Genomic DNA, 12,098 nt, shown 5'->3' with positions numbered 1-12,098 from the left:
TTTCCCTCAACCGAAATTAAGTAGCAGGTTGAATAAAAAAGAAAATATTTATTTCAAGTATTTAAATGGAAATTAGCTTAAATCCTAGAGAACCATCTGTGCCTCTGTAAGAAAAAGGCTACTTTGCATGCCTATTTTTCTCTCTCTCTTGAGAATGCTGAGATGCTAGTTAATGAGAAGTAAAATATGCTGGATGCAATCATTTCATCTCAGAAATCCCTGAACAATTATCTGTGACTATACAGTTGTAAGAGGTCAGACAGTAATGGTATTTAAGCGCCTAAAGATGAAGACAACTATTTATTTTCAGAAGCATACTTCTAAAAATCTAGCACAAAGTGATTGCATCAGAAGAAATATAGTAAATTTGCTCTACATTTGAGAGGAAATGAATACAAATGATAATGCATTAGTCTGTGATCCTAATCCTGAAATTATGATTCATTTGGTAGGCTAAAGCTCTTCTGTACCAAAGGGATTATCATAATGATTTCCTTTTCAAAATAAACTTTAATAAAAGGTCAAATTCTGCTACAAATTTTTTACACACACACACACACACACACATACTTACATCCACGCACACACACACACACATCCACGCATGCGCACACACACACGCATCTTTTATTTGGAAGGGAAGAAAATAGAAAAAGCTTTTTGGAAAAATCAGTATACTCTCCCTATGAAGTCCTTAAATTATAATTATCCAAAAAATTGGAATAGAAGTGAAGATGATATTTAAGATCATATCCAAGCTGAGCTCCTGAAGCAAGGTACTTTAGAAAGCTAATTAGTAGATACAAGTTTTAGAATGAATATAGAGTAAACTGGATTACAGCTATTCCAATGGTAGATATCATTGTGGGAACCATATGCTGATCTCTTGGGCTAGGTCACTTCAAAGAACAAATGCAAAGGTAGATGCTATTGACTCAAACATTTTAGAAGTACTTTTATGCAGTGTTAAAAATCTAGAAATCATGAACCTTTTCTGGAATATATTGGAGACAATGCTGATTTAAAGAACATTGTTGACTAAGGATTAAAATTCATTCTGTTCAACAGCCTAGCCAACAGAAGAAACCACGAGCTATGCTGGAACATTACTAGCCATAAACTCCCAGACTTTCTGGAAAGAGCACTCAGCCTAATTCAGTACCATCTTTGGCAGTGTCTACTGCTAGATGTTTAAGGATGCCATCTTGTATCTTTATATCTCTATCAAAATTGCAAGTTTTGCAGTGATACTTGCAGGTAACATCCTGAGTAATATTTCAAACTCCTTTAAAACTACCCTTGGTTTAGATGCTTCAAAACCTATTCCACTTGGAAAGATAATGTTACCAAATCTAGACTGTTCTGAAACTGCCTTTTTTCATTCCAGCCACTCAGTTCTTTAGATAGTATATTGCTGTTAGTCTGTCCTATGGATTGAGATGTAAAAACTTAGTATAATTAAATGAAGCCTGACACTACGCTAAATTATCCACCAGGTTGTAAATTACCTCACTCGAGGTCTTCACTTTGTGCTTTTCTTAAATTCATAGCCAATGCCATTGTAATATTCCTTTGTGTGATCCAATTTCAGAGTTTGTTTCAAGAACTTTTCCAAGAAATTTGTGCCAACAACCATCTAAGAAGCAAACTTCAGACAAGGAGCTAACATAATCATCAGGTAGATAGCCTCATTCAACCACACAAACAAAACCAGCCAAACTCCAAACCAATTGGAACTTCCTATTTCTCTAAGTATATTTGGCTTTCCTACATGTTACTTCCGGAGGGGCTCATTTGAACTCCTGGGCATACCTGCCTTTTGGCTGTTTATTGCCATTCCCTGATTTTATGCTTGTCCTGAATAAATGATTTAGCATTACAGTGAAGCAGCCACTACTTATAAACACTCTGCAGACCACTGCGAGCCAGAAAGGAGATTTTCATTACTAGCAAGCAAACTCCCCCAGCCAAGAGAGATGTTGCCCTTATTCCCTACAGAATCCTTCTTGTTTGGTTCCAACATGTCCCAGCACACAGAGGTGTTTCAAAATATTCTTCAAAAAAATCTGCAAGGATGGAGACAGTTCCATCCCAGCTCCACAGGGAAGCTGATGGACTCCATCCTGCTGGAGAAGTTAGAGCAGTTGGCCCTCAAGTATGCTCTTTCCCTTCCTCCGTGAAAGAAAACCCACAGACACTTCAAAACTGCTAGACTTATAGGAACAATCTAAAAAATATTAGTGCCAAAAAACTAGCTCAACTGGTTCTCCTTCGTTTTCCTCTTCTAGTGTAGGGAAAGCAAGAGCGCTAACATACTGCACACACTCAGGAAACACAGTGCCTGCTGAGCTCCTCCCAGCTAAGCAGTAACTCTGGTCAGACTGCTGGCTGAGAAGCACACCAACATCCATTTGCTAACTCCAGGAAAAAGAAACGAAGAGGCCTGTTTTCCCATCAAAAATCTTTCAGTAGAAGAAATTTCAACTAGTATTTTAGAGGTGAAGTCAATCACAGAAACATGGTGGAGATGCTGTTGAGTTCACAGAAGTTTCTCTAAAGAGACAATTTTTTCCCAAGACTATTTCTTAAAATTTAGTAGACTAAAGACACATTTGCTCTGGAGGATTCAAGTTCTGCTTTTGAGATTACAAGAGATTTTCTTAAACTTTTATTCCTGAAGAATATTTATGGCTGTAATTACAAAACATCAAACTAAAGAACTCAACCTTTGAGACACAGAATGACTTTTAACCCTGTTCAAGCTTTGCCTTGTCATATGTTTCATAACAATAAATAAAGTAACCAGCTAAATTAGCCCTGGCCTGAAGAGATACTGCGTTGATAGTTAGAGGGAAGGTAAGAAGAAACAGTGATGTTGCACGGCTCCTGTATTCATTTTCTGATAACATTTTCTGATTCTAATTCATGTTTCTGCTGAACATCAAGGTCACTTTTGGTCAAGGTCTGCTGAAAGCCATGATTCTTCAGTGGTGTTCAACAGGGTAAGAGGCTAAGGCAAGCATAATATATCAGTCTGTGCTAAAATAATCAGCTGCACTTGTCACATTTTTGGATGGCCCCTCTCCTGAAATAAAAAATCCTTACGTAAATGACAAACAGGAAAAAAACCAGCAAGCGCCTTATTTGTAGTTTCACCGAGAAGGGCTATTTCTGGCTCCCATACTTAAACAATTATGTATGTTTATGCATTAAAAATTCCTCAATGTAGATGAGGGGCAGCTGCCAGAATTGAAGTGCTGGACGTGCCATACAGAACGCATGCAAGTTATACTGGGGAAACAGTGACTTTGAGGAGGTGAGAGAATTGATAGGTGATCAAATGGCTATGTAACTTCTCAGCCAATGCAGAGAGCAATATGCTGTGATGACTCTTGCATGTATAAAAAATTAGTAAGTTGGAAATTATATTATATTTGAGTATGACATCTGTTGGATTATGATGGGAATAATACGTATAGTTCTGATATCAGATCTGAAGGGACAAAAAGGGATCAGGAAAGAGTCATAAAAATGAGATATAGACCAGGAAAGCATATCTTAAGATTCTTCATCTATTTAACAAAGACTAAGATATGACTTAGAGTCATGACAGAAATGAGATTTTTACTGTAGATTAGAAAAGTGTAATAAAATAAAAAGTGGCTGAATCTATAGCCAGACAAATTTAAACTAGAAATAAGGCAAAATTCATTAAAAATAGAACACCTTATAAAAAAGCAAGTCAATTTTCATCATTGCAGTCCTGAAAGATTAAATGATATACTGTAGTTCAGCCTAAATCTACTTGCATAGTGTACTTGTCATGGAGTAAAAATCTAGAGCTCTTCAGAAATTCAGATTATATAGCCACAGTGCTCCATCTGTTCGTAAAATCGATGATTTAACAAAGATTTTTGAAGAATTCAGGTTAAATCCCAGATTATTCCTGGGCACTTTCTTCTGATTAGTGGGTCAAAAGAGAACAAATGCAGTAGATGTTGCAACATAATTTTTCATTGTGTGAGTTATAAACTGTACACACAAAACATCTATCTGGTTAATTAAATAAGGATCAGAACTAATCTATATACAGAAAGAATCCATTTTCTAAAGTAAGCACTTGGAAACGGAACTCTACATTACAAGACTAAATACTAACTGTTTTTGGAGCACATAATATGTTTCTGTCACTACCATACACTTTTCTCGATTACTGTATTCACAGGCAGAATAAATGCTATGAATGCAACATGTGAGATGAACAATGTTCACTGACAAAATAATAGCAATTTACTATCTCTATATGTAAGAAGAACATTAAGTACTACATGCATTTTCTTATTATGGCTAAAACCAAGCAGCCAAATGAAATACAATGAATGCTTCTCACTGAGAACCTTTTCCTTAAAAAACCCTGCTCATTCAAGCTTAAGGTGTGAAAAATCTTACCTGCAAACATATAGCCAGGTTAACTCTACAGCCGAGTGACGTGCTGACAGCCCGTGGATGGAGACCAAGGTCTTTAAATAATTTTGAAAATGACTGAGTGAGAGCTATTCGGGGTCGTTCTTCAGCCACCACTACACATGTCCGTACACGTGAAAGGTCCAGTCCTCTTGCCTAAAAAGAAGTTAAAATGTAACAAATGCTGCCAATGGGTAGATTTAAAGCAAAAAGGAATAGTAGAACTTAGGTCTAGGAATTACAACTCAAAGAGGAGTAGGGGCTAAGCTGCCAGTGTAATTTCAACCTTTTCTGAAAGCCAAATGGCCAGGTGGTAGTCTAATATCTGAGAAGAGCAGATATTGGCATTTCAGTTCTAGCATTTAGGATGAAATGGGTATGCTAATTCTGAAGAAATGCCATTTCCCCAAAATAATTCAGAACTCTAATGAATAATAGTGAACAGGAAGCATTAACTAGCCTTGGAAAAACTGATTAGAAAATTATTAAGTGAGGGTGGTAAGGGCTGGAGACATCATAAATGTCAGTAGCCCGAGCTCAAATTTATCTCAGTAGCATACTGGAAATTCTAGATGACTTCAGAAATGCAATTTGCTTCCTGGCTTTTAATTCTGGTAAAATAAAATAGATACACACACACACAAACAGTGAGGACAATCCAGTTAAAGAAATACAGTACCTCTGAGTATCTGATGATTTAACTATAGGGACCAAAACTGAACTAGTGCCTCATACAATCAGGAAATTCATAAAACTCAGTATACAATATACTAATCCTCGGACATCTTGGACTTTTAAACCTCCATTTCCCAACATTTGCCTACCAACACAGACTCCAACACAGATAAGAAAGCTTAGGTAAATAAAAGTCTTTCCTTGATGTTTAAAAGCCTTGTGATTTTAAAGAGAACAAGTGATATTAATATACAGGCTTTGGCAAGGCGTAGTGTCGGCTCTGTGGAAGCTGCCCTTGCTGCTGCTGGTTTTCTCCTCGCTGCATGGATTTAGCACAGTCGTTCCAGGAGGAGAAGATGCTCGGACACTAGGCAAACGGCACATTACACACAACAGCAGAACTACTCACCTTCAGCGACTCTGTTTGCGAACCGAGTCCCTTAGTACAAAGCTCCATGACTGAATAGGAACAAAAAGTGTCTCTCACTTTGTACTGACTCACAGCCAGGAGCCACAGAGCAGGATTGCTCTCCAGTTCTGAGGGAGGAATCAAAATAGACTGGTGTCCTGAATAAACGCTGTAAAGATATAAGACTTGTTAACACACGCTAAATGCATCTGTAGATGTTTACAGGCAACGGGATGCTAGAATTTAAAGTTTATCAAAGCACTGGAGACATGGTAAAGTCTTACAAGTGCTCTACAGCTGCAACAGTTTAACATTAAGAGGAAAATTCGGCTTTCTGTTATACTGTCAGAATCTATGAGGAATCAATAGGAATGTAAGCAGACGTTCCTAAAATACTAATTTACTCAAATACGCCAGTGGGCTTTGCTGTTAGAACTGTGCCGAAGATTACAAAATAGCTAGATCATTAATTCCGCTAATAAATGTTATCACAATATCAACAAAAATTATGTGTTGCTGACAAATAATTAAGATTGAGCAATTACCATTTTAAGATACCTTGATTAAAAGAGTACTTGATTACTTAACATGGAAATAACTCTCTCCTGCTGAGGTGAGCAGGAAGTTTGCAATCATTTTCAAGGAAGTAAATCTGGCCCCAATTTAACAATAAATGTGGCTTTATATTTTTTCTGTGAAAGTTTTATGAACTTTTCAAAACCATATATACAATGTCTCTTGTTTATTAGATACCAAGGGAGCACAAGTACTGAGAGAAGACAGTTATTAAGGTCCCTGAAGGAAACAGTTATGTCAAAACTAATTGCTATGGTACCAGTGATTCTCCCAAAGGGAATAAAAATATTCCCAAATTGATGTTTTTATACCTATGGGCCCTATACTGATCAATCATATCCGACAGGCAGATTTACCAGCACTTTTACAGTTCCCCTCACATTTGAGTCACTGATTTGTAGATATTTCAAATCAGAACAGTCATAACATAAAACCCTCAAATCACCGAAGTTCTGAAAAAGGACCATAAAGCCCCAGAGATTTATGATGCACATGAGAGAAATCCATTTGTGACTTGAAAAATTAAAATGCCAGCCTGGTAAAATAGAGCTGACACTTTCAAAACTGTGTGCCCGAGGTAAGACACCAAATGAAATTTTATTTTCAGGAATATTAGCATCTCCATAACACTTGACATTAGGGAGAAAGGAAGAAACCCACGTCTGCAATTCTTGAAGACGAGCTCTTCATACAGCTTCCACCCTTGGTGAGTGAGTGTGTCCCCCCCCAGCCCCGACTGCAGAGTAGGGTGCTTTTGAAAGTTGTACCATTTGGAACCATGTGTGTGACCTGGATGTCTTTACATGGTACGATAATGGCATAAGAGCTCTACAAATGCAGCCACAATGACTGTTAACAATCCAAACAGCTTAGGACTCTGCTGGAGTATAGGTCAGAAAATGTCATGAAACAAATATGAACTATAGTTCAAATAATTTCATTTATCATACAGTAAAATCTTATCTTTGACTGCCTGTCCACATTTACTCCACTCTGGATGATTCATGAGCAGTGAATTGCCATGAAGAACTGTGTTCTCAGACACGGCTGAAATAACAGCGATAGCTTGGGACGGTCAAATGAAGCATTATGCTTTTATGTTGCTTTTATGGAACCAGAATAAAGTCTAACTGAACTGCTAGCATGTGCTTCATAAGCGTGTGAAAAGAGATGCTGGCAACATTACCAAAGCCTGGAAGGAGTATGCCCTAAGCTCTACAGAAAGATCAAACCCAGCTAGGGAGTAGCAAAAGATTTTACTATAAATATTGCTCAACTCTTTCTTTCTTAGCCAAATCTATGAAGTTTTTCAGGGAAGGTCAAAAGGGTTTAGTTCTTTCCAAATTTAAGGCCAGGGCTCCACAAACAACCAAGGTGTGTAATTGGGCTGGCAAATAAATAATACTTCTAAATAAATGAGAAGTTGTAACCACTAGGGTAAGAAACTGTGATAGCCTCCAACCTGTATAAATAGGGTATAGAGATTCAGCATCATACCTGTTCCCCCTCCTTAAACCCTTCTAAGTGCTGCAACCACTATCGGGGGAAAAAATCTGCACATTAAGGAACAGGCTGCCAGGGGTTCAAACACGGGAGAATTATTAGATTGTTCGGAACCACATTAAGCTCCTGTAAGTGCCTCTTATTTAGCTCAGCAAAATATCCCAGAACAAAAACAAAATCACATTACTTCTGCCCAGAAAACCGCATTCAAAGGACACACTACTGGAAAATAGTCCAAAATGGTGCAATTTGGGAACACAAATTCAAACCAAAGACTAAATCTTTCTTGTTTAGCAACACTAATGAGTGGGGTGAAGTGTCTCCCCTCCTTGATCAGGTTATGTTGGACAAGTAAGAAACATTTTTTGTTCTTGTCTGTATTTTTGTTCTCTCTCAGCCTTCCACCACCAACCATGTAGCATTAAGGCACCTGGATTTGGGTACAAAATGATGACCTCTTCTTGAGACTGAAACAAGCCTTCTCACAAGCAGACTAGACAACATACTCTGACTACAAAAACACTTGAATTAGACAGAAGTAAATTAAGATCTTGCTAGCAGCTTTTCTGAGTTTTATAATCCCTCAGAAATACAGGAAAGCTCAGAACTAAAATTCAGTGCAGCAGAGAATATCTACTAGGATGGGAACTTTCTGTGGGGCAGAATCTCAGACGGGTGCTGTTCCTGTCATAAACCTACAGAAAGATGGTATCACACTTGAGTCAGGATGACCAGCACAGGCCTTGCCTACCTAGTTGTGGTCTAATGAGCCACGTGCATCATCTGATTTGCTAGAACAGTCTGGGGAGCTCGGAGACACACCAGTTCCACAGCTAAGCTGTTTTCTGCAGCACCTGGCCACCACGCTGTCAGTCATAACTTGTCTCACTTCTCCAAAACCATCTCAGAAATATTGTGCAGGCTTTGTGAATCAAAAGCGACATGACGAGCAACAAAACATTCCTGGTAGCCACATATCCTTGCAAATTCAGATTTTATCCTTCCACATTAACCCCAGAGAAGTCGTATGTCACCTATGTTTTGGTGGAGAGAAATGCTCCCTTGTATAGCTAGTTGAAAGCTTTTCAGCTGGGTGGTTTCAAATCACTTTGAGATATTAGAACACGTTTGCCTAACGTGGATACCAGCAATCAAGCAGATGGCCAAGCACTTGAGCAGACTGTTGTGGCAGGCTGCTTTGGAGGATCATGGGTAAAGCTAACTGTGGTTCCCAGCATACAGGAACTTTCCCTATCACACATTCCAACACTGCCCCATGTAGGGTAGAGATGCTGGAGACTTTTCTTTGTTAATCCTGAAACAGTGGCATGGAACGAATAGACTGTTTCACCTCACCTTCTTGAAACAAGACAGCCATCAAAAGACAATTAATCCATTATCCTTTTTTCTCCTGATACTAGAAGCAACAAAATCGTAGTGAATGTTGTGGCTTTGGGGAGCACAGATGGGACACTAAGAAAAGGTCTTCCCTGTGGGAGTAGTAGTCCCAAGCACCGACTGTCAGAGGAAAGAATTCTGCAGGTTAAGAGTCAATTGTAGGGATTTAAATATAAATTGTGGAAGCTAAAATTACCATTCTGAAATTGAAATGGCATCTAAGGTGTTGGAATCTGTACAAAATTCAAACTTTAGTTACTTAAATATTGGGAATAAACTGAGGCAGAACCTTTCTTCCCTGTTGCAGAAATCTGTTACCACCAAAAGTAACTGTGTCTTTTGATGCAACAGTCTCATAACAAAAGACTTACAATAGTTGTGGAGAATAGCTGATGGACCTGCACACCTGTTTATCAGTCTCCATCATCTCTACAAAATGCAAATGAACAAGCAAAAAAAGGTGTAGATGAAAAAGATGGATTATAGAGCATCACAGCACCATTTTGTCAAAATGATTGTTTGGATGCAGGTGAAATAAAGCGGTAGTTGAGGTGGGAGATCAACCTTTAGAAATGGTCTCTTTCTTTAAGGGACTGCAAAGCAATTTGAGGAAAAAAGTATTCAGAACCAATCCTTGCTTTGAACAGTCCCGAGCACTTCACTGGTGAGGGTGGACAAAACCTTCTAATCTTGCAGTACATGAGAAGCCTTGTCTGTCTTCACTGGGACAGGGCTGCACACAGACAGGAATATTCCAGTTTAATGTAGTAGGGTGAATTTGGAGTCATGGTGCCATCTCTAGTTCCACTGACTGGCATGCTGCTTTGGCAGCATACAGATGCCTGGAAGTATATCTTAGCAATTAACTGATCCAGTGAATCAAAGATTTAGCCCATGATGTGTTGAGAAAGATTAACAATAAAGGCTGAGGCTTTGTTACAGTTCCAGAAATTTCAGCAGGCTAATAAATGTGGACCAATGGAAACTTCAATTTGGAATTTTATTTCGGCAGGCTAATAATTTGCTGTTGCCTTTACTCCTTGGTGTCATTCTCAGTTGATACCAGCTGCTTTTCCAACTAAGTCCAGGAGGCAGGTAGGTACTGCTGAGCCTTCTTAGTGCTATGCATTTCCTCTCTGCATTTCTAGAGGTGGTGTTGGGCATTTAGTGAAGAGCACCTGGTATTTGTATTTAGCATCTGGTGGCATTTGGTAGGGCCCAAAACAATTGAATTGCCATGCACATAAAAAGTAGATCTATTTAAAGCCTGTGAAGAGCCTCAGTATCCTAAGAGAATCAACATGTGTCAATGAAGGCAAAAGGCTTCATATTAACCTGGATCAGAGCCTGCAGGAAGGGACAGTACAGGTTACAGAGAAGGTGTTTGGGCATATGTCTAATCTAGGCTTCCTCAGGCTTGGGCTGAAACAAAATCTGCAGCTGGAGACCCAGTACATTCACAGAAGAGGGGCTTTTGGAGAGCAAGCAAAGGACCTCATGCCATCTGGAGAGTTCACAGATAAAAAACAGCATTCCCAATCCGGCATACAGTCCACTGAAGGCAGAACACTACCGCAGATGGTCAGTAGACAAGCAGTCAGCACTGGTAGGGTGGTGATACCTCAAAAAGAAGTTTAGCCTACAAACAGCGGAAGGGATCACTATGTAGGGCACAAAGATTTTCCTAGAAAGGAACTTACTTACCCATAAATCTTGATGGATTTCTGGTGCTCAGAATAGGTCCAGTTTTACATAAAAGTACTGGGAACCAGTGAAAGTGGAGCCATAACCAAGCTCTCTCTTTTTACTCATGCTCTGGTATTGGTACAAACATTAGTCTTTGGAGAAACACTGAAATACTAGTATTTTGTTCCTTTAGCTCCTGTACTGCCTGTTGGGGCCATGCTGTCTGCCCAGAATGAGAACCATGTGGTGACTCAAACTTCTTGTTACTGGCATTTCTTCAAAAGGCTTTCACCTCCACCTTGCAGACAAGAGTTTCAGCAAACTCTGAGCTGTGAAATGGAAGCCTTTTCTAACCCTGGTTGTGACTGGACACTTCTGAACAGACGTGTAACTTGTCATAGGGAAGCAGAGAGAGCAGTCTGCTTATGTCTGAAGCAGATCATGTAAAATGATCTAACAAAACCCTAAACTTTTTAACAACCTCTTAGAGAAAGTCTTATATACGCAGCATACAAAAGAACGTGTCAAATTCTAGCCAGAAAAGCCGCCTCTCAGGAGAGGCAGTATGTAAGTGATTGCTGAATATGAATATGCACAACATCTTGTGTACCAGGAAGGAAATCTGATCAGAGGAAAAATAAACAAATCAGCAAAACCTAAAATCCACCCCAAATTAGTGATTGTCATTAGCAGACAATGAGCTAGACTGTCTAGCTAATACAAACATAACTAGAACTTAGTAATGACTTAAAAATGGAGGCTTTTGATTGTGAACTGTGATTAGGTCCATGTGGCAGCTACTGGCAGAGGGAGAGGCAGGTGGCCCCTCAAAGACCCAAGGATGGGAGGAGCAAGGTTACTCCATATGTGTGTGCACGCCTGCATGTTGCTAACTGCCGAATCCTGCTCTGGAGCACAAACATATTATCCAGTAGCACCAAGAGTGGAAATCTTATAGACAGTCACTTGAAAGAATTTGTGGTGCTCAGGATCATTCCAGCATGAGGTCCTTTCATATAAGTACTTGAAAGCTTGCTGCAAACAAGTTTTAAAATTTTGACCACTGTTTTCATTTTGTATTGAGGAAAAAATGTGAGAGCACCGGCTTGCCCTGAACTAAAGAAGTTTTCCATGGGCCTTTCTTGACTTCCTAAGACCATTCTGTGCTCCTTGCTTAACTTCCCTAAAATAGCATCTGCATGGAAAATCCAGCTAGTCTGCATTTAGAACTCATAACCTGGGGTTAATTGGATGATACAGTGCCATTAGTGTGTCATTTCTGCTGAGACTGGCATTAGAGACATCCTAAGGTAGGAAGAGGCTAATCGAATCTGGCTCAGCTCATTAGGCACAGTTCAGTTTGTATTTATAGGCCACTGTTCAGATT

At 39.2% G+C, this 12,098-nt stretch overlaps 1 protein-coding gene across 1 annotated transcript in view; it reads right to left on the bottom strand.

The window, feature by feature from the left end:
* The window catches only part of DIP2C (DIP2 acetate--CoA ligase C (putative)), a 183,168-nt gene that overhangs the window by 32,425 nt on the left and 138,645 nt on the right, over positions 1–12,098 (bottom strand). The window contains exons 32-33 of the mRNA XM_085317723.1: positions 5,549–5,717; positions 4,450–4,620 (exon numbers count right to left, since the gene is read on the bottom strand). Coding sequence (XP_085173849.1) covers positions 4,450–4,620; positions 5,549–5,717 — 340 coding nt within the window. The remainder of the gene's footprint in view (positions 1–4,449; positions 4,621–5,548; positions 5,718–12,098) is intronic.

Source organism: Rhea americana, unplaced genomic scaffold (genome assembly GCF_003343005.1).
Source record: "Rhea americana isolate MKP2758 unplaced genomic scaffold, rheAme1 scaffold_50, whole genome shotgun sequence".
In the NCBI taxonomy this organism is placed as follows: domain Eukaryota; kingdom Metazoa; phylum Chordata; class Aves; order Rheiformes; family Rheidae; genus Rhea; species Rhea americana.
This window is presented reverse-complemented; position numbering and strand designations above follow the sequence as displayed.